Source organism: Hypanus sabinus, chromosome 3 (genome assembly GCF_030144855.1).
Source record: "Hypanus sabinus isolate sHypSab1 chromosome 3, sHypSab1.hap1, whole genome shotgun sequence".
NCBI lineage: Eukaryota > Metazoa > Chordata > Chondrichthyes > Myliobatiformes > Dasyatidae > Hypanus > Hypanus sabinus.
In genome coordinates, this window is record NC_082708.1 from 141,853,756 (window position 1) to 141,877,647 (window position 23,892).

General features: G+C 40.9%; 1 protein-coding gene across 2 annotated transcripts in view; it reads left to right on the forward strand.

Moving 5' to 3' along the window:
• LOC132391704 (serine/threonine-protein phosphatase 2A 55 kDa regulatory subunit B gamma isoform) overlaps positions 1-23,892 on the forward strand; it is a 194,761-nt gene that overhangs the window by 166,207 nt on the left and 4,662 nt on the right. For both annotated transcript variants that reach the window (XM_059965251.1, XM_059965250.1), the window contains 2 exons: positions 9,483-9,652; positions 17,053-17,144. In XM_059965251.1, the coding sequence (XP_059821234.1) occupies positions 9,483-9,652; positions 17,053-17,144 (262 nt within the window). The remainder of the gene's footprint in view (positions 1-9,482; positions 9,653-17,052; positions 17,145-23,892) is intronic.

Genomic DNA, 23,892 nt, shown 5'->3' on the forward strand with positions numbered 1-23,892 from the left:
TCTGCCTCTACCACCACCCCAAGGTAACGTGTCCCACTGCCCCACCACTCTGTATATTTTTTTAAAAATTCTCTGACGTCCCCTCCATACATTCCACCAATCACCTTAAAATGATGTCCTCTCATATTAACCATTTCCACCCTGGGGAAAGAGGTGGTATCTGTCTACTTTATCGATCCCTCTTGTCATCTTAATCACCTCTCATCCTCCTTCACTCTAAAGAGAAAATCCCTAGCTCGATCAACATCTCCTTCCAAGATATTCTAAGAAAGAGGTGATATCTGTCTACTTTACCCAATCCAGGCAGCATCCACTTCACCTTTTCTAAAAGTTCCACATTCTTCCTATAATGACATAACTGAACACAAAACTCCAAGCATGGTCTAATCAGGGCTTTATAGAGCTGGAATGTTATCTCAATCCTCCGACTAATGAAGGCCAACTAATGTATGCTTAATTCTTGGTGGACTAATGTATGCCTTCTTAATCTATCAATTTGCTCAGCATTTTGAGGGATCCATTAATGTGGACCCCAACCAAGGTCCCTTTGTTTCTCCATACTGTTAAGAATTCTGCCATGAACCCTGAAATCCATGATCAATTTTGACCTTCCAAGGTGAATTACTTCACACTTTTCTAGATTGAACTCCATCTGCCATCTTCTCCATCCAGCTCTGCATCCTGTTACATCACACTGTAACCTACAACAATCTTCTCCATTATCCACAACTCCACCAACCTTTGTATCATCTGCAAACTTACCAACCCACCCCTTCCACTTCCTTATCCAAGTCGTTTTTAAAAAATCCACAAAGAACAGAGATTCCAAGCAGATACCTGCAGGTTACTGCTAGTCACAGACAGCCAGTCAGATTAAGATGCTGTTCCTGTAATTTGTGTTTAGCCTCAGGCTGGCAGTGGAGGAGGCAGATGACAGATATGTCAGAGTGGGAATGTGAAGGAGAATTACAATGGCTGGCAACCAAGAGATCCAGACAGCCAAGATGAATGGAACAAAGGTGCTCAATAAAACTGTCAGCCAATGTGTCTGCTTCTGGTGCCACTAATGTCGAGAAGGCCGCCAAGAATTTTTGATGTGTTACTGAAGGTAAATATGGGGAAGATATTTTCCTTGACTGAAAGTGAAGAACCAAAGATGACAAATCTTAAAGTAAAAGGTAGGCCATGTGTGACTGAGGAATTTCTTCCCAAAGAAGTGGTGAATCTTTACAATTCCCCATTCTGGAGGAATACAAAACAGATTATTATATTTCTGGATGTTAGTGGAATCAGGAAATATGTGCTTCAACAGGAAAATGATAGAAACATAGAAAACCTACAGCACAATACAGGCCCTTCAGCCCACAATGCCGTGCCAAGCATGTACTTACTTTAGAAATTACCTAGGGTTACCCATAGCCCTCTATTTTTCTAAGCTCCATGTACCCATCCAAGAGTTTCTTAAAAGACCCTCTTGTATCCACCTCCACCAGCGTAGCCAACAGCCCATTCCACATACTCACCACTTTTTGTGTTTAATAAAAAAAAACTTGCCCTTGATATCTCCCCTGTACCTACTTCCAAGCACCTTAAAACTGTGCCCTCTCATGTTAGCCATTTCAGCCCTGCGAATGCCTTTCATCATCTTATATGCCTCTATCAGTTTGCTTCTCATCCTCTGTCACTCCAAGGAGAAAAGGCCAAGTTCACACAACCTATTCTCATAAGGCATGCTCTCCAATCAGGCAACAACCTTGTAAATGTCCTCTGCATTCCCACATCCTTCCTGTAGTGAGGTGACCAGAACTGAGCACAGTACTCCCAAGTGGGGTCTGACCAGTGTCATATATAGCTGTAACATTACCTCTCAGCTCTTGAACTCTCTCCCATGGTTGATGAACGCCAAAATGCCGTACGCCTTCTTAACCACACAGTGAATCTGTACAGCAGTTTTGAGTGTCCAATAGATTCGGACCCCAAGATCCCGCTGACCTCCACACTGGCAACTGTCTTGTCATTAATACTATATACTGCCATCATATTTGACCTACCAAAATGAACCACTTCACCCTTATCTGAATTGAACTCCATATGCCACTTCTCAGCCCAGTTTTGCATCCTATCAATGTCCTGCTGTAACCTCTGACAGCCCTCCACCCTATCCACAACACCCCCCAACCTCTGAGTTATCATCAAATTTATGAACCCATCCCTCCACTTCCTCATCCAGGTCATTTATAAAAATCACAAAGAGTAAGGGTCCCAGAACAGATCCACAAGACACACCACTGGTCACCAACCTCCATGCAGAATATGACCCACCTACAACCACTCTTTGCCTTCTGTGAGTAAGCCAATTCTAGATCCACAAAGCAAGGACCCCTTGGATCCCCTTGGATCCCCTGCCTCCTTACTTTCTCAAAAATCTTTGCATGGGTTACTTTTATCAAATGTCTTGCTGAAATCTATATACATTCCATCTACTACTCTACCTTCATCAATGTGTTTAGTCACATCCTCAAAAAATTCAATCAGGCTCATAAGGCACGACCTACCTTTCACAAAGCCATGCTGACTATTCCTAATCATATTATGCCTCTCCAAATGTTCATAAATCCTGCCTCTCAGGATCTTCTCCGTCAACTTACCAACCACTGAAGTAAGACTCACTTGTCTATAATTTCCTGGGTTATCTTTATTCCCTTTCTTGAATAAGGGAACAACGTCTGCAACCCTCCAATCCTTCAGAACCTCTCCCGTCCCCATTGATGATGCAAAGGTCATTGCCAGAGGCTCAGCAATCTCCTCCCTCACCTCCCACAGTAGCCTGGGGTACATCTCATCCGGTGCCGGTGACTTATCCAATTGGATGTTTTTCAAAAGCTCCAGCACATTGTCTTTCTTAATGTTTATATGCTCAAGCATTTCAGTGCACCGTAAATCAACCCAACAATCGCCAAGGTCCTTTTCCGTACTGAATGCTGAAGCAAAGTATTCATTAAGTACCTCCGCTACCACCTCCTGTTCCATACATGCTTTTCCACTGTCACATTTGATTGGTCCTATTCTCTCGCACCTTATCCTCTTGCTCTTCACATACTTGGGGAATGCCTTGGGGTTTTCCTTAATCCTGCTCACCTGCATGCCCCTTCTGGCTCTCCTAATTTCTGGCTCCTTCCTGCTAGCCTTATAATTTTCTAGATCACTGTCATTACCTAGTTTTTTGAAGCTTGCTTTCTTCTTGACTCGATATTCTACAGCCTTTGTACACCACGGTTCCTGTACCCCACCATCCTTTTCCTGTCTCATTGGAATGTACCTACCTAGAAAGCCACACAAATATTCTCTGAACATTTGCCACATGTTTGCTGTACATTTCCCTGAGAACATCTGTTCCCAATTTATGCTTCCAAGTTCCTGCCTGATAGCTTCATATTTCCCCTTACTCCAATTAAATGTTTCCCTAACTTGTCTGTTCATATCTCTCTCCAATGTTATGGTAAAGGAGATAGAATTGTGATCACTATCTCCAAAATGCTGTCCCACTGAGAGATCTGATACCTGACCAGGTTCATTTCCCAATACCAAATCAAGTACAGCCTCTCCTCTTGTAGGCTTACCTACATATTATGACAGGAAACCTTCCTGAACACACCTAACAAATTCCACCCCATCGAAACCCCTCGCTCTAGGGAGATGCCAATCAGTATTAGGGAAATTAAAATCTCCTATCATGACAACTCTGTTATTATTGCACCTTTCCAGAATCTGTCTCCCTATCTGCTCCTTGATGTCCCTATTACTATTGGATGGTCTATTTTAAATAAATAAATAGCCAGTAGTTATTGACCCCTTCCTGTTTCTAACTTCCATCCACAGAGATGCAGTGGACAATCCCTTCATGACTTCTTCCTATATAAAGTATATGAAGTAACTTGCATAAAAAGAGAACAGAAAACAGTGAGGTATGTAAGCCTACAAGAGGAGAGGCTGTACTTGATCTGGTATTGGGAAGTGAACCTGGTCAGGTGTCAGGTCTCTCAGTGGGGGAGCATTTTGGAGATAGCGATCACAATTCTATCTCCTTTACCATAGCATTGGAGAGGGATAGGAGCAGTGAGGTACTGTTCTTGGCTTTACTGTCCATTCAGAAATCTGATGGTAGATATGAAGAAGCGGTTCCTAAACATTGAGAGTGTGTTTTCAGGCTCTTGTGCTATGTCCTTGATGGTAGCAATGAGAAGAAGGTATGTCCAGAATCACCATATCTGTGCACCACGATTACCTCTACCTTTAAAATAAAAAGCTGTTTTAAAAGTTGGAGGTAATTGTCATGCACAGACGTGGTGAGTCTGTCTCAGTCCTGCTCAGTCGACTTGGAACATCTAGCAGGCAAATGTCTTCCATCTTATCTGCTGAGGAAATCTAATGTTATATGCCCAAGAGGGAAACCAAACAAAGAGAATGGGGAAACACTATTTTCTCAAGTTTCTTTTGCTTTGAAAATCTGCAATTAAGTCTGCAATTCACCAACAAATATTGCAATTTGTCCCACTGAATAACTGTTATTTCTCACACACTTGCATCTTGATCGTCTGCAGAAATTGGGATTTTAGAGATGATAAATGGTCTGTGCTCAATATACTCCCAATTGAAATGTGATGAAATGATTACATTCTGGAAGACAAAAGTTTCAGATAGGCTTTGAAATCTACATTTTAAGAAAGAGAAAGCTATATTATCATTTAAGTACTGCCTCTAAGAAGATAACAATGGATTTCTGAATGTCATCTTTTGCAATAAATATAGTTTTGGTATTCGTTGTGTAATTGCTTTCCCTATCCACGTTGTTTAAAAATGTATCCATTCTCATTTTGCACTGAAATAAATTTTGCCTCTTTTCGCAGATTATAATTTTAATGCTCGTTAACTTATTGGGTTGAGTTGTGCTGCATGTGGCCCATGATTTGCCTCATAGGGGTTAATGAAAGTGCAAAGTTACAAAGCTTCTGCATATGGCAACCACAGTGGACTCCTCAACAAGTGGCTACTGGGCCCCAGGCAACAGAAACTAAGGAACAACCCAAATAACTTCCTGACTTCTCATTTGCCAAAGTCTTTTCCTCTGTCTGGTCTTTACAAATGTTGGACAAGCCTTTCTGATGATTAGACACATTTGAAACAAGTATGGAAGAAATCTAAAAATTCAATCAAACACGATGGAATCACTTAACTGATGTAAATTGATTAAAGCATTCATGTTAATTAAAATTTGTTTTGATGGTTTTGTTTGTTTCCCTTGGGGAAAAAATGACACTGGAAAGCAGGAGGAGTAGGCCATCAGGCCGCATTCCCCCCCCCCCCCCCCCCCACCAAAGCCTGTCTTGCTATTCATTGTAATCCTTATTGCTCTTTGTCCTCTGTTCCATTTCTCTCTGTTTTTATCTCTATTGCTAAAGATCTCTAATGATTGGGTCTCCTGTTCCCTCTGAGTCAGAGAATTCAAGAGTTTTGTCGATCTGTGTGAGAAGAAATTCAATTGGCCTCTGTTTTAAATGACTGGCCTGTTACCTTGTTTTTGATGCTGCCACCAGTGGAAAATATCTTAACATCTACCCTGTTAAAACCTCCTTAAGATCTTATTGTTTGAGAAAGGTCACCCCGTATTCTGCTAAATTCCATCAAGCACAGATGCTAACTGTCTAATATTAATTGGTAGGGTAGTCCTTTCATTCTAATTTTTAGTCTCCTGAATTTCCTTCAAAATGCCTTGAATGCTACTTTATCATTTTCTCTGGATGAGAGAATTGAATCTCAGCAATTTAGAAGGAAAAGGTCTTTGAGTCGTATTTCAGGACATGGGTTACAATATGAAAGCCTTTTCAATTTTGTTTTCACCATTGATGTTATAAATCTACGTTATAGTGACATAATAACAAATACATGTTCTAATGCAAACTTTGACTTTTATTCTATAAATCTGGTAGGAATTCCTCAGACAGTATTATAGTTTAGTAATAACCATTTTTTTTTTTTGCTTATAGTGATTCAGCATTGCCCATAAAAAGAGAATACACTTGGGAGTACAGGTCAGACAAGGCAGCTGTAATTTAAATTTATAGGGAAAACAAACAGATTTATTGAAACAAAAGGTGTAATACCGTACACACAGTGTAATACTTAAGGAGACAAAATCAATAGAAATGTTGCAGACTGCTACATGGTACTGCAGTAGTTTATTATAAAATTTAATCAATACAAATATGTAGTGTGTTGTAATGCAGCAGTACCATCTATAAAGTTTGTGAAAGGTTGAAATTTATGATCAGATTAACACCACGGTGAAAAATCAACTGTGTTTGAAAGTGCATCATAGTCCAGTGATATTTGTAGAGTGTTCAGAATGTTGTTGTTGAAGCCTTGTGTATGGTAAATAAATGTTGCAGTTTCCCTCTCAACAGTTGTAAGTTTGCAAGGAATAAAGTTCTTGGTGTACGGCCTCAGATTGGGGCTATGATGGAGGACAAGGAGCTGTGAATGCCATGAGTGAATGGGTAATCTTGATGCCGAGGTGTGCTTTGTTATATTATTGGGTCTAACATGCATGGGTTGTATGAAAGAACTTTACTTCCTTCTAGCAAGTATCCTGGTCAGCAGCTCAAAAAGGACTGCAAATTAAAATGGAGTTGAGCAGATTCATCAGAGGGGAAGATGTGTAGTAAATGACATACATTACATAAATTGCTCTGTCTCCAACCATTTACCAGTTGAGGATATTTAACATTATTCTCCAAGTGCTTCTGACTGGCTCAGTGTTTTCCTCATAGTATTTTCTGTAACTATAATTTTTTCTTTCTCTTCCAGTTTGCTAATTTGTTATAAGAATAAGACTTGTGTAGTTCAGCTTTTTTAAACAAAGGTCTTTTGTGATGTCTGAGGGCTTAGTGCAGATCACATGTAGTCCAAAGGGAAATGAAACATCAGTATAATTGAAATGATCTCATACTTGATCAGAGTACTTGCTATTTAAGGTTGTATTGAATCCAAGCAAATTTAGGAAGGATCAATAAACCACCAGAAGGTAAATTTTATAGAAAGAAAATGAAACTATATTATTTATTTTAGATTCAATCAACATTTGCATGTATTTTGCTGGTATTAACTACTTGGGCTTTGTGTATTTGTCTATTGTTGATATGTCATATGTAGAAATACTGCAGACTTTTACAAAATGATTGAGTAATAGACTGCTTAATTTGAGCTTTATTTTTAATGATAGAACAGGTTATTTATTTTAGCCATGCAGCACAGAGTAGGCCTTTCTGGTCCTTTGAACCTCCCCACCCCAGCAACTCCCAACAAATCTGACTAACCCCAGCCTAACCACGTGACAACTTACAATGACTAGTTAACCTGCCTGCTACATCATAGGACTGTGGAAGGAAACCAGGGGACTTGGAGAAAACCCACACGCTGCACAGGGAGAACGGAAAGAGACTACATACAGAATGGTGCCAGAATTGAACTCTGAAGTCTGGAACACGCCAAGCTGTAATAGCATCGTGCGAACTACTTTGCTACAGTGGAGCTCATTGAAACATACAGTCAAATGTGTTGTTCTGCATCAAGTCAAATCATTGAGGATTGTGCTGGGAAGCCCAGCAAGTGGGGCCACTCTTCTGGCACCAACGTAACAACCCTAACCCATAACTTTTTGGGCCATGGGAGGAAATCCATGTGGTCAAGGGGAGAATGGACTGAAGTCCCTACAGGCAGTGGGGGGAATTGGACTCCAATGGTGATCGCTACCACTGCTGTGCTAATCTCTATGCCACAATCCACCCCTTGGTTCCCATGGTACGATTCAATATTCACAGGATATACTGTGTTAGGAATTCACATTGCGATTGTTCCAGAGCATGTAACTTAAAAACTATTTTAAGACAGCTGAAAAAAGTTTAATCACTTTCGGACATGAACTAAGTCTGCAAGAGACTAGTCTGCCACTGAAGCAAAACCGTTGCTATTTTTAGAAACATGGGAAACCTACAGCAAAATACAGACCCTTTGGCCCACAAAGCTGTGCCGAACATGTCCTTACCTTAGAACAGCCTGGGCTTACACATAGTGCACTATTTTTCTAAACTCCATGTACCTATCCAGGAACCTCTTAAAACACCCCATCGTTTCCGCCTCCACCACTGCCGCTGGCAGCTCATTCCATGCACTTGCCACTCTCTGTATGAAAAAAAACTTACCCTTGACATCTCCACTGTACCTACTTCCAAGCACCTTAAGACTATGCCCTCTTGTGCTAGCCATTTCAGCTCTGGGAAAAAGCCTCTGGCTGTCCACATGATCAATGCCTCTGATCATCTTATACACCTCTATCAGGTCACCTCTCATCCTCCGTCGCTCAAAGGAGAAAAGGCCAAGTTCACTCAACCTATTCTCATAAGGCATGCTCCACAATGCAGGCAGCATTTCTGTAAACCTCCTGAGTTCTTTGAGGCAAAACTTCTTCAACTTGCCTTGAAATGCATTATCACATTGCTAGGGATATGAAGTTGTTTGAATTCACATTTTGAAAGTTGAACTTCAGATATGCTAATTTAATACAATGAATTAATTTGATAAGATTTACTCCCAAAACTTGTTGAATTAAGTCTAAGTAATTCTGAATTTAGATCTGTCCATGTAACATTGAGCTAGTGCAGTTTGAATGTGATCACTTTTGAATCAGTGCACAAGCTACTTTGGCTGTAGGATGGTAACCTGCAAAACCTTAGTAATGATGAGACTGCTTTTCTATTGGGATTCTTTGAGCTCCACTATTTAGCTGAAATTGGCATATATTCTTGTGGAATTTCACAACATACACTCTGTTTATTAAAATATAAAAACCTGAGACCAATATAATTATTTCAGTACACAAAGGTTGGTTTGGATTAGCATCCCAGTGGGAAATCAGCTTGGAGAGAAAGCAAGCTAATAAATAGCCTGAAGTTAATACAATACCAGTCGTGATTGCTGCTCATGCTGCCTTCTATGAAATAATTTTGGAAATGATCTTACTGCTAATTTATAAAATCACTAATTTGTATTTTCTGTGAAACTAAATATTCATTTACTGTATCTCAAGCTAACAGTGGGATAGCCATAAAATGAATTTGGATATTTATTTAGTTCATCCTAGAGTTAAGCATGTAATTAAATCAATTCAAAAAGATCATCAAATAATATATTGCAGCATTCTTATTGGAAAAACTGCCTTCAGAAATAGTTTTGCAATACGTGCACAGCTTCTGTACCGTTGCTACTGGCTGGTTAATATTATGAGTGGACACATGGACTCAGACAGTAATTTATATAACCTTGAATGAATAGTGTATTTTTTAAAAATGCTTCTCCCTGAACTATCTAAAATCTTAGGGATTTTGGGACACAACTTTTAATACTACTTCATTTATTTTGCCTTGCAGTGTTTGAGGAGCCAGAGGATCCCAGTAATAGGTTCTTCTTCTCAGAAATAACCTCTTCCGTGTCCGATGTGAAGTTCAGTCACAGTGGCCGGTATATGATGACACGAGATTACCTCACTGTCAAAGTCTGGGATCTCAATATGGAAACCAAGCCTATAGAAACATATCAGGTATTTCGTGTTCAAAACAGTTGTATTCATTTACTATTATTTGCTGTTAATTTGTATATTGTGGGCTACCTTTTTGCCAGTTAGTACTATTACAAAGTTTTGGTTGTAATTTATACAAAAGTTCTAAAATCACCAGAGATTTGCTGCTCATGAAGTTATTGAACAAGACACAAACTTTCTTCTCAAGGCCAGCATTTACTGTGCAACACTGATTTTTCTTTTGTCCTTGAAAAGGTAGTGGTGAGACAGCACTCTCCTTCCAGTTAGGGTATTCCCACAGTAACGTCGGGAAGGGAGCACCAGGATTTAGACTTAGTAATACTAATAATGATGATACAATGCTGTATGATTTGGGGGGAGAAAACTTGCAGATGGTGATGTTTCTGGACCCCTGAAGGTCACCCTTTTTGAGGATGCAGATTGTAATTTGGGAAGTACTGCTATTAATACTGAGTGCTGTCACCTTGTGCAGGTGGTAGACGGAATTTCAGTTGGGTGAACTGCTTTGTCATTAAAGCTCTGAAGCTTTTTGAATTGCAATGGAGCTGCACATGTTCTAGTGCAGGGAGTGTAGTGTTTCAGATCCCAACATCAGCAGTTTTATTTTCGATTGTTAAAATTGCATTCCCTGAAATAAAAATGTTAACCATTCACATGGGTACTTGTAACATTCGTGGGACAAGAGTTCTGGTTTTGACTTTAGCACTCTTTTAATAAATTTAAGGTTTTTGCCTTTATTTTCATTTGCTTTGTGGTTCTCTCATAAAAAGAGCTCTTAGGTAATCCACTGTATGCTGAGTGATGTGTGCTGTGGAGAACTGGGAGTTTGTAGGAAAGGTGACAGAATAAATCTTGTTGGAGACCTTACTGGAACAAATCTCTCTGTATTGCATTTCAACATTTGCTGGGAATTCATGCAAGATTTGCACAGTAATTCAACCAAACTAGCCCCTCATCGCGCTATGTCTGTAGCTATTTCTTCTAAAAAGAAATTTGCTTTGCAAAGGACATATTTGGAGAGCATCTTGGTTCACTTTATTCCTGAAGAACAAATTTTTATACAATGAATTCAAACATTTTGAAATGTGGGGTGGGGATAGGTGGAGAGGGGAGTGGTGTGAGGTGCTGGCCTTTCAACGCAAGTTACTTGTAACCTTCAACCTTGATTATAAAAAATCTGTCACCTCTCTCTGCGAGTTTTTCAAAAATTTCTGCTCATTGCTCTTTAAGGAAAGGAGTAGCAGAGGGGAAAAATGCATGGGATATCACCTCCACGTAAAATGCTGGAGGATCTCAACAGGTTAAGCAAAATCGAAAGAAGAAAGTTGGTCGTCAAGACTTCGAGGGGAGCTTTTAGTACATGTATTCTTCCCTTAAGCAGTGGAGTTTTCTTAACTGTTATCTATTAGCAGTTCAAAGACTATTGTTATAAATATCAGATTTTATAATATACTGGCTTTTCACTTCCAGAAGACTTTTATTTCCAGTTATCTTCATCTATCCTTTAACGTGCAGTTCCTTGTTTGCTCTCATGTTACCTGATAAGGTAACCATAGCCTTTAGCCAGGGGTAGATGTGGCAGGTGGTGCCCAACCTTCATGGAGTGTTTCAACCCTTAACCACTACACTCTCCCATGCCACTGCCCTTCTGTTCCTGACTTCCAGCTTAACTCCTCATCCTGCAAGAGGCTCTTTCTGCTTCCTCCCCCACCCTGCAAGCTGCTTAGCTCTTGCTGTTTTCATTGAGGCCCAGCACAGACAGCAACCTCCATGCTGACCTTGCTGGGAACCCTCCGCAGCCAGTCTCCACGGGGAATTGCCACATCTGCCATCCGTTGTCCGTACACTCCTGGACTAAGGGCCAGTACTTCAGGGTCTTCCTCTAGTGAGCCTCCTCACCACCTCCTTCTCATGATGCTGTGAGCTCCACCAGGATGATTTTCTTGTCTTCGGTGGAGCACAGAATGATGTCAGGTTGAAGTGTGGTTTGCATCACCTCCAGGAGCTGCAGCTTCCTCCCCACATCGAGTCGCACCTCCTGCGATTTGGCAGTTAGCAGCAGATTGGATTGAGGCCTCTTTGATGTGGCTGGCGTGGTCCTCTCCCTGATGAAAATTACTGCCGTCTTTACCTCAGCCAGTTGCTCTTTTTACACTCTCCCGCTCCAGTGTGTCAGCAAAGGTCATGTTGTACAGCCAGTCTTAAACTTACCAGAGAGTCTGGTTTTGTCGATCATCTCCAGCGACTCTTCAGAATGCATTATAGTGTTGGTGATGTTGGCACTGTCCGTCATTGCCGCATTAAACCACTTTCCAAGACACTTTACTGGGTTGTCCTATTGAAAGAATGACTTCTCCCTGTATTTGAAGTCTGAACTTACTAGTAACGTTGCCCATTTTGATCACTTTGCAGCATATTCAAGCTGACCAGGTAGAGTAAGTCACTTCATCCCATTTTCCAGCATTTGACTTGTATCCCTCTAAATCTGTTGGAGGATTGCACTATAAAGTTCATTTAGTTACAAGCAGAACTCTAGAAATGACTGTCACTCATATTTTGACTGCCAGCTACCATTAGGATAGTGTGACCCCTGTGCATGGCACGCCATCTGTCAGCATAAACTCCTTTACCCTTTACCATCTATACATAGTTGTTGCAGTGTGGATCATCTACCAAATGCACTGTGATTACTCATCTAAGCTCTGCCATTAGCATCTCCCAAACCTGCGACTTCTACCATCAAGAAAGGCAGCAGGAGTGTAACTATGTCAGTCACTATTATGATCGAAAAGTTGAAGGGCCGAAGGAATTATAGATGGGGAGCAGTGAGAGAGGGTTTCACTGAACTCCCGTCGAAGAGAAGATTTAAACTTCTTCAGTGTAGGCATCACTGGCAGAGGCTTCGCAGTCGGCTGGTGTGGTATACTGCGTCCGGTGCTCCCGATGTGGCCTTTTATATATTGGTGAGACCCGACGCAGACTGGGAGACCGTTTCGCTGAACACTTATGCTCGGTCTGCCAGAAAAAGCAGGATCTCCCAGTGGCCACACATTTTAATTCCACGTCCCATTTCCATTCTGATATGTCTATCCATGGCCTCCTCTATTGTCAAAATGAATCCAAGTTAATGCCCCTCCTCCCCTTCTTACCCCATCCCTGCCATGTTTAGTTGTTTGCCTGTTCTGCATTTCCCTCTGGTGCTCCCCCCCACTCCTTTCTTTCTCCTGCGGCCTCCCGTCCCATGATCCTTTCCCTTCTCCAGCTCTGTATCACTTTCGCCAATCACCTTTCCAGCTCTTAGCTTCATCCCACCCCTTCCGGTCTTCTTCAATCATTTCACATTTCCCCCTCCCCCCCCCCCCCCCCACCTTTCAAATCTCTTACTATCTTTCCTTTTGGTTAGTCCTGACGAAGGGTCTTAGCCCGAAACTTCGACAGCACTTCTCCCTATAGATGCTGCCTGGCCTGCTGTGTTCCACCAGCATTTTGTGTGTGCAGTCACTATTATGGTTGTTTTCTACAGATTGCACTTGATTCTGAGTTCATAATATATTGCTGATCTTTCAGCATCACTGGAGCTCAATTCTGGTGTGCTTCCTATCTAATAAATACCTTCACCAAGCAAACTGCAGCAGTTTAAGAAAATGGCTCCCCACCTCTTAAGGACTTTTAGGTCAGTTGATAAATCCTGCCTTGACACACGCATCCTGAAAAATTAATAAAAAGGTGGTTTTTACAAACTAACTAAAGCAATTTCAGTTATTCTTTCTAACAGAATGTCATTCCTAATCTTCCCCTGCTATTCAGATTCAGTTTATTGTCATTTAGAAACCACAAATGCAATGCAGTTAAAAAATGAGACAACATTCTCCGGAATGATATCACAAAAAAAAGCACACAACAAAACAGACCACACAAGAAAATCCATATAATGTTTGGCAATCCCCAATCCAGAGACTGGAGAGGCTGCTGCATATTAATATCACGCTACCATCTTAGCGCGTTCCCCAGAAAGGAGCTCTAAACCCATCAGACAAAGCAAGACTACCCAGACACACCAAGTCAAGAGACCAGCGCTACCACCCAACAAACCAAAAACCTACACAAAACCACATAGTTATAGATAACATTTAGTTGCAACAGTGCAGACAATACCATAATTGATAAAAGACTGACAAAAATTACATAATTATTACATTTAGTTACAACAGTGCAAAGCGGTACTGTAATCTGATAAATTGCAGACCATGGCACGGTAAAAAGACTCAAAGTCTCCAGTGCGCCACTGCTCCAGTGGCAGTTATAAAGTCATACAATTTCATGTTCCAGAGTTCACAGACAGTTTATTACATTTGTTGTCTGTAAAAAGAAGTGGAGCATTTAATTTACAGCAAAATTACATTATCAGGATTTTTTGTTACCAGCAGCTTATAAGACCAGTAGGTGTCTATTGACAAGCTACTGACTGAACTCAGGAGGCTAATCATCTCTTGTGCATTGTCTACGTCCAACGAAATTATTTTCCTTGCTTGTATTCAATGTTCATATTTTTTTTGAAGGAATTGAATTGAAACTGTTGATCTATGTTGTAATATGGCAGACAATACATGACATTTGAAGGGCTTCAAGAAAAGATTATGGTGGTCTTGAATCTGACTGTGAAAAGATGCATATCCCATTCATTACCAGCTAATGTAAAAACTAAAAAGTATATACAGCAAAGCAAAAATTAGTGAGAAGAAAGAGGATTGGGAAGCTTTTAAAAACCTACAGAGAGCAACCAAAAGAATCATTAGAAAGGAAAAGATGAAAAATGATAGCAAGCAATATCAAAGTGGATAGTAAAAGCTTTTTCAAGTAGGTAAAAAAAATAAGAGATGAGAGTGGATTTAGGACTGGTAGAAAATGAGGCTGGAGAAATAATAACAGGGGCCAAGTAGATGGCAGGTGAGCTAAGTGTGCAGTTTGCATCAGTCTTCACTGTGGAAGACACTAGCAGTGTGCCAGATATTGAAGGGTGTGAGGGAAGAGAAGTGAGTGCAGTTACTATGACAAGGGAGAAAGTGCTGGAAAAGCTGAAAGACCTGAGGACACATAAATCACCCGGACCAGATGAACTGCACCCTCAGGTTCTGAAAGATGTAGCGTTTGAGATTGTGATGGCATTAGAAATGATTTTTCTCAAATCATTGGACGCTGGTGTGGTGCCAGAGGACTGTAAAATTGCAAATGTCACTCCACACTTTAAGAAAAGAGGAAGGCAGCAGAAAGGAAATCATAGACCTGTTTGCCTGACCTCAGTCATTGGGAAGATGTTGAAGTCAATTGTTAAGCATGAGGTGATGGAGTACTTGGGGACACAGGACAAGATAGGACAAAGTCAGCATGGTTTCCTTGAGGGAAAATCTTGCCTGATGAACCTGTTGGAATTTGAGGAGATTACAGGTTGGCTAGATAAAAGGGATGCAGTGGATGTTATATATTTGGACTTTCAGAAGGCTTCTGCCACACATGAGGCTGCTTACCAAGTTAAGAGCCCATGGTATTACAGGAAAGTTACTGGCATGGTTAGAACATTGGCTGATTGGTAAAAGGCAGCAAGTGGGAATAAAAGGATCCTTGTCTGGTTAGCTGCCAGTGACTAGTGGTGTTCTGCAGGGATCGGTGTTGGGACCACTTCTTTTTATGCTGTATATAAATGGTTTAGATGTTGGAATTGATGGTTTTGTTGCCAAGTTTGCAGATGATATGAAGATTGGTGGAGGGGCAGGTAGTGTTCAGGAAACAGGTAGGATGCAGAAGGACTTAGATTAGGAGAATGGGCAAGAAAGTAGCAAATAGAATATAATGTTGGAAAATGTGTGCTCATGCACTTCGGTCGTGGAAATAAATGTGCAGACAATTTTCTAAATGGGGTGAAAAATCCCAAAATCTGAGATACAAAGGGACTTGGGAGTCCTTCTGCAGAACACCCTGAAGGTTAACTTGCACATGGAGTTGGTGGTGAGGAAGGCAAATGAAATGATAGCACGCATTTCAAGACGTCTAGAATATAAGAGCGGGATGTGATGCTGAGGCTTTATAAGGCACTGCACTGCTGAGTTGCAACTTGAGTATTGTGAACAGTTTTGGGTTCCTCATCTTAGAAGAGATGTGCTAGCATTGGAGAGAGTCCGGAAATGGAAGGATTATCATATGAGGAACGTTTGGCTGTGGGTCTGTACTTGCTGAAATCTAGAAGGATGGGGGGGGGGGGAATCAAATGTTGAAAGGCATAGAGAGAATAGATGTGATAAGGATGTTTCCCATGGTGGGGGTGACCAGGTCAAGAGGGCACAGCTTCACCATAGAGGCACGTCCATTTAAAACAGAGATGTGGAGAAATATCTTTAGCCAGAGGCTGGTGAATTTGTTACCACAGGCAGCTGTGGAGACCAGCTTGTTAGATGTATTTATGGCAGAAATTGATAGGTTCTTGATTGGACATGGCATCAAACGTTATGGGGAGAAGGCCAAGAAATGGGGTTAAGGAGGGGAAGAAAGGATCAGCCATAATGAAATGGCAGAGCAGACTCTATGGGCCAAATGGCCTAATTTTGCTCCTGTGTCTTATGGTCTATAGTCTTATTACATTCTGAAATTATATTTTACCTTTTGTTAACTACTTACTGCTTCATTTTAAGATTTTTTCTGGGTTCTCATCTTTTTTGTTGCCCCTATTCTAGAAGTTTGTTTTTAGCTGATCAGCATTGTCTGTAGTTTATTTAGCATACATTCACAGCTTAAAATTGGTACTATGTCACACATGTTTACTGAGCATTTTTCAGCCTAACACACTGAAAGGTTCAGTCTATAAAATTTTACAATTACTAGAAGAGGCTGTAATGTATCTCATGAACATGATTTGAAGTAATGGAAATAATAAGTAGCATGTATTCATTGTCACAAGGTGGATTATATCTCATATATGTTCATGGTTGGTCTTTTCATTATGTTCTGCATTCAGGGAAGGCTGACTTGTCTATGGCTGAATGATTGTCATCATTTCTTGAATTGAATTGTCATTCACCATTGCAATACCTGATATGTACATAGATATAATGCCATATTTTTATATCCTAGGAATGCAGTTAGATTTTCAGCAAATAATAATTGTATACTTTGTGCAGAAAGGATTACCTAATAAAAAGCTATGACAGGCAAATGAAGAATTCAGTTATTCAGGTTCTAATTTTGGCAGTGCTGTATTTCACAAGAAGGAATGTATTGATTATCCTTTCAATTTTGCTAACTGTAATTGGTTTAAGATCTTCTATTTCTATTATGTTGCTAATAACAGTAATTTCATGTTACCATGGTATTCTTTCAATTGCTAATTATGGTTAATTTTTTTACAACAGGTTCATGATTACCTCCGGAGCAAGCTTTGTTCTCTTTACGAGAATGATTGCATCTTTGACAAGTTTGAATGTGCATGGAATGGCTCAGACAGGTCTGTAGCTCTGGTGTTTCACTGAATTCAAGAGCCCCTGTGTTCCACTGTAGAGTGGATGTTCACCTTGGTAATGAAAGGGAACTCTGATATCTTCAATAGCCCCAGTGGAAATCCAAGATCAGGAAAATCCCAAACAAAATTTGAATTTGTTTCTCTAATTATTTTTAAGAAACGTACTTTCAAAATTGAATCTGCTCTGAGACTTGTTGACAACTGCCACTTAATCATGTCACAGTAATGGAAAATAGTAGAAAAACTCAGCAAATCAGGTAAGATTTTGAAAAAAAAACACTGTATTTCTGGCCTTTGACAAAGGATCACAAACTGGAAACAGTAACTGTTCCACTTTTGCCGTAACTGCCTGACCCACCAAGTTTCTCCAGATTTTCAGCAACAGCAGAATGTTTGATTTTTCTCTCTCCCCCCCCCCCCCCCCCCACCCCTTCACTTGGTCACCCTGACTGAGACTGCCCATGTACTGAACCGGGTCTGGCTCTGCGTGTCACACGAGTCCTACATTAGGGATGGTAAGTAGTCCCCAACTGTGTCAGGTCTCACCAATGTAGAGGAGGTTGCATCTGGAGCACTGGAAACAGTAGGCTACCCCAAAAGATTTGCAGGTGATGTGTTGCCCATCAGATTCACTGGTGAAGTGTTGAACTCTTGTGTTAATAACTACAGAAAACTGCTTAATCAACATCTTATCAACTGGCAGACTAGAGCCTACAGAGAGGCTGATATTCTTTTAATAGTTTGGTTACAAGCATCAGCCTTTCATGAAATTCAGTAAGGTTATCGAAAACGTATGGTCGATTCACAGCAGATGTATTATCCTTATGAGACTTGTGTCTATTTCATGGCAGCCTAGACCATATCTTACATTCTGTTGCTCTTGCACAATCCATCTTTACTGCAGCTAATTTCTCTGAAGTCCTATTACAATGTTTTCAGATTTAGTTAAGCATGAATAGTCCTACACTTGACTATTTTACAACTGACCCTAACTTAATATGCATTTTGGCTACTATTCATGAATCCCTTTGGATGTTTTTCAAACAGGCTTAAGATGCAACACCAGGATCATATCTGCTGGTTTCATGCTCTGTAATTGCCTTGCTAGAAATTGTCAAGTCAATGGAAAGACACATGGAGTTGCAAGGCTTTGGCATCCAGTTGAGTACATCTTTGATGCCCCTGATGTGTTGTCTATTATATGATAGCAGTTGTATCTGTGCAGTTCATGATGTGAACTGCGTGAAGGAATCTATGCAGGGAAGTGGAAAAGCTTATTGCACTGGGACAGTTCATTCTTTTGATCTTGGAATTCTGAGTCCAGTGGTGAATAGTCATCACAACTGGGGTTATCTTTGGCTGCAGTGGATGACTACAAATATTCCTGTGCTCTTCACAAAACACCGCAGAACCACCTCCCTGGCTGTTGGATTTCACTGCTGATCCCATTCTCCCAGTCCGCTGGAGCAGATTTTCCGTGCAGGAACAGGGATGTTCTTGTCTCAATGGGGTATGAGGCCCACCAGCTACCCTTGCCTGGCTTAGCCTGCCTGTTGAAGTGATGTACTGAGGTGTGGCTACTGTCACACACGAACAGCTACTTGGAGACACAGGTGAGAGCTGAGTGTCCAGTGGGGATTAAAGGTTAGTGAGTTGGCCCCAAGTGGGCATGACCCTCATAAGAGGTGATCCCTCCCTGGACTACCCATACAGAATCTGAAATAGAATTATAGTAATTCCATAATGCAAAAAAAAAATCTGTTCAGCCGCATCCCCTCAGCCTTCAAGGCGGCCATCATCATCCTGATGCCCAAGAAGGCAACAGTAACCCGCCTCAATGACTACTTTCCAGTGTACTGACCTCAACAATAATGAAGTGCTTTGAGCGAGTGGTTATGGATTGCATAAAATGCCATCATCCTGCTACACTGGACTCTTTCCAGTTCACTTATTGGTCAAATCAGTCCTTTGATGCCATAGCCAATACCCTCCACTCCATCTTGTTCCACCTGGAAAATGGTACCTTGTATGCCAGCATGATGTTTATTGAAATTTAGCTCTGCATTCAATACAATTACATATGGTGGGTGAACTATCCTCATTAGGTCTCAGCACTTCTCTCTGTAACTAGATCCTAGAGTTTTTGACCGAAAGGCCATAGTTAGTCTATATTGGCAAAAACATTTCTAGCTGACTGAGCACAGTGCTCCCCAGCGTCGTGTGCTCAATGTACTGCCGTCCACGCTGCTGATGCATGACTGCACTGCCAGATCCAGTTCATACAACGATCCAAGTTTGCTATGACACAACAGCAGTTGGCATCATCTACATTGATGATCAGACGGTGTCCAGAGAGGAGGTAGAACGACTGGTAGAATGGTGTGAGCATAACAACTTGAGCCTTAACATAAATGAGACCAAAGAAATGATTGTGGACTTTAGGAAGGTGCAGGTTGACCACTGTACATAAACGGTTCCTCCGTGGAGAGAGTTTGGAGCACCAAGTTTCTAAGGGTTCACACAAAGAAAGCTCCCACCTGGATCCTCAATACCACCTCTTTGGTCAAAAATGCACAACAGTATCTCCACTTCCTGAGGATATTGAGGCAAGTGAGCCCCAATTAAATAGTGAGGACTGCTGAGAGGATCAGGGTCTCTTTTCCACACATTGGAGATATTTATCAGAAGTGCTGCATATGCAGGGTTCTTAGCATTGCCCGTGATCCCTCACACTGGTCCAACAATCTCTTCGATCCCCTACCAGCAGGCAGGAAGACAAGAACAGTTAAGATGGGAAATAGCTTCTTCCCATAGGCCCTAAGACTACTGAACTCCCCGCCACCACCCAGTTTTCATCATGTATGAAGAGCCAGTAGCATTATACTATTTTACTTTAAACTTGTATCAAACAGTATGTCACATTTATGGTAATATTATTTTGTGTTGTATGTGTGAGTTACATGTACTGTGTTGTGCACCTGGGTCCAGAGGAACAGTGTCTTATTTGATGGTGTAGATGTATACGGTTGAATGACAATAAACTAGATCCTGTACCAATCCTTATAGAAGGGAGCAAGAGTAAGCAGGTTCAAGTTCCTGAGTATCAGTATCTCTGAGGACTTAACCTGGATGCAATATATTAATGTAGCTATAAAGAAGACGACAGAGGCTACATTTCATTTGGAGTTTGAGGAGATTTGGAATGTCACTTAAAATACTCTAACTTCTACAAAGATACTGTGGAGGTCACTCTGACTGGCTGCATCATCGTCTGGTACGGTTGTGGAAGGGGTGCTACTGCACAAGATAGAAGGAAGCTATAGGGACCACAGTCATGGGTACTAACCTCCATAGTATCCAACATATGTTTATGGTGCGATGCCTCAAAAAGGTGGTGTCCATCATTAAGGATCCCCACCACCCAGGACATGCTCTCTTCACACTTACATCATGAAGGAGGTACAGAAGCCTGGAGCACACACTCAGTGATACAGGAACAGCTTCTTCCCCTCTGCCATACACATTTCTAAATGGACATTGAACCCATGAATATTACCTCACTACTTTTTAATGTTTTTGCACTACTTATTTAACTATTTGATGTATGTGTGTGTGTGTATGTTCATGACATATGCTGGTGATGTTAAAGCTGATTCCTATTCTGACATTCCGGTACTAGGCCCTTTCCCACACAAACCATATTATCTTCAAGTACACATTCAAGCTCTTTATAACTGTGATGAGGGTGTCAGCCGCTACCACTTTTTCATGCAATGAATTCTAGACCTCTACCATTCTTCAATTCTTCAACTTAAAATTTAAGTCTCTTGGTTTTGACATGACGCCTCTATTAATGAGGAGAATGGCCTTTCCTATATGCTTAATCTGGAGCCTTTATGATTTTATGCCCCTCATCTAAGTCACTCCTCAATTTCCCTTGTTCCAAAGGAAACAGCCTTAGCTTACCTAATCTTTCCTTACAGCTAAACTTTTCCAGTCCTGGCAAAGCCACCTCAAATCTCCTGTGCACCTTCTCTGGTGCAATTATCTCTTTCTCATTGCAGTGACCAAAATAGTTCATGCATCAGCCTTGAGCCCCTGGGGTACTACAAAATCTTTGTAAAGTACCTGATGCGTAGAATTTTCTGCTCATCAAGACGATATGTCGCAGCTCATCTGAGGTGCAAACAATGGATTCAGACTTTAGGCACAGTACTTCAACATATTCAGCTCCCTCTGCCTTCTTATAGTAGTTTCTTTCTCCATTCTCTCCAGTCCAATTGAAGGGTCTCAGCCCAAAACGCCATCTTCTTCCTTTCCATTGATGCTGCTTGATCTGCTGAGTTCCTCCAGCATTTTATGTGTGTTACTTCAGCATAGTACAGCTCCTTAGTCTAACCTCTGTAAAAGTGGGCCCTGGACTCTTTGGTTGATAAAATTGACTATTCATTTATTCCTTTTAAGCAAACCAATGTACCATTGAAAGTGAAATTGGATTAATTTTGCATTCAGTTCTCACTTTAGCTTTGAGCACGAAGTAACAATTGAGATACATAGGTTAAAAATAAAATGTTGATGTGGTGCTTCGAAATTGCTAATAAAAGCACATTCTGCCTTTTAAACCCAATTTTAATTTGAGTGTTATTCTTTCAAAATATTTGAAAATTCTGCTTTTTTGTTATGAAAATTAATTTTCAGCTATTATCCACGTGATCAAAAAATTTCTGATTTTTTAAAAAAGTTGCAAATTAACGTAATTATTATGAGATTATTTTAATCGAATTAGCCACAAGTCCTCTTTAGATGGTACCGAAGTGCAACACGTTAGGAAAGTGTAAATCCACACCACAAAGTCTTTGTGGTTAGTGGCAAGTGCTGATGTTCCACCGTGGTCCAGGAAATCTGACCTATCATCTCGGAGTTCAGATTATCAAGTTGCAGTATGCAGAGAAATACAGAGTACTTTTAAATCCCTTAACTCAAACTAATAGTGACACAAACATTCATGTGCAGTGCCAATGAGCTTAACAAAAATACCTACCTTTGTTTATTTCTTTCCCTGAAATATGCAGATTGTGCATAGCTTTCAAATTAAATAGACATTGATATATTTTGTTTTTAAATTTCTGGAGAAATATGTGATGCTTTTTAATTATTTTGAATGATTTGGAGACAGTTCTGCAGAAGTAATAAAAAGGGATTTGCATCTCTTTCAAGGATGCTGTTCAGTGAGATTTTTGTACAATTGGATCCCCGGTTTCCTCACTTGCAGTCACTTCCAGTCACTTCCAGTCACTTCTGATTGGCAAGCATTTCCACAATCTCTGTCAGCACAGATGCACCACAATGTACTGTGCTTAGCCCCTGCTCTACTCACTCTACACTTGAGTGTGTGGCTAAGCATAGCTTCGATGTCATATTCAAGATTGCTAATGACACCTTTTTCATAGACTGAATTAGCATATAGAAGGCAGATTAAATATCTGGCTGAGTGGTGCCATAACAACAACCTCTTACTCAATGTCAGTAAGACCAAGGAACTGATTTTTGACTTCAGGAGAAGGAAACCAAAGGTCCATGAACCAGTCCTTATTGGATGATTGAAGGTAGAGAGGATCAACAACTTTAAATGCTTTGGTGTTATTATTTTGGATGACCTGTCGTGGGCCCAGAGTGTAAGTATAATTATGAAGAAAGCACAACAGTGCCTCTGCTTAGGAGTCTGTAAGTATTTAGTGTGACATCTAAAACTTTGACAAACCTCTATACTGTGCAGTGAAAAGTTTATTATCTGGCTGGATTACAGCCTGCTGTGATAAACACCGATACTCTTGATGGATGCAGTCTTCCTAAGACACCATTCCTTGAAGATGTCTTGGATGCTACAGAGGCTGGTACCATGATAGGCTGACCAATCTTACAAGTTCCTCCAACTGACTTTAATCTTGTGCGGTAACCGTCCCCCCAAAACAAATCAGATAGTGATTATAGCCTGTCAGAATGCTCTCCGTGGTACATCTGTAGATGTTTTCAAGTGTTTCAGTTAACAAACCAAATCTCCTCAAACTCCTAAGAAAGCCACTGTCTTGCCGCCTTTATAGTTGCATCAGTGTGTTGCGTCCAGGTTAAGTCCTCAGAGATCTTGACACCCAGGGTCTTGAAATTGGTCACTCCCTCGACTTCTGATCCCTCTTAGGATTGGTTCGTGCTCCCTCATCTTACCCTTCCTGAAATCCACAATCAGCTCTTCGGTCTTGCTTACGCTGAGTGCAAGGTTGTTGCTGTGGCACCACTCAACTAACTGCTAAATCTCACTTGTGCTTGCCCTTTTGTCACCATCTGAAATTCTGCAGATGAAGTCCGCTTTGGAGTATCAGTAGGTTTAGTGGAGAGTAGCTCTGTGGCTGTGTTTCAGAATCAGTTTTACTTTCATTTTTATCTGATGTGAAATGTGTTCTTTTGTGACAGCAGTGGAGTACAAAGCCATAAGATTACTAATTGTAAATAGTGCAAAAAAAAGATGAGCTGACAGGCATGTGGAGTGCTCAGAAATATGATGACGGGGAAAGAAGTTCTTCCTGAATCATGGAGTGAATCTGCAGGCTCTTGTACGTCCCCTCTAACAAAAAGTTACAAGAAGAGGGCATGTTCCAGGTAGTGAGGGCCCTTAACGATAGTGCTTTTTGAGGTACCACCTCTTGAAGATGTCCTTGATACTTGGGAGGGTTGTTCC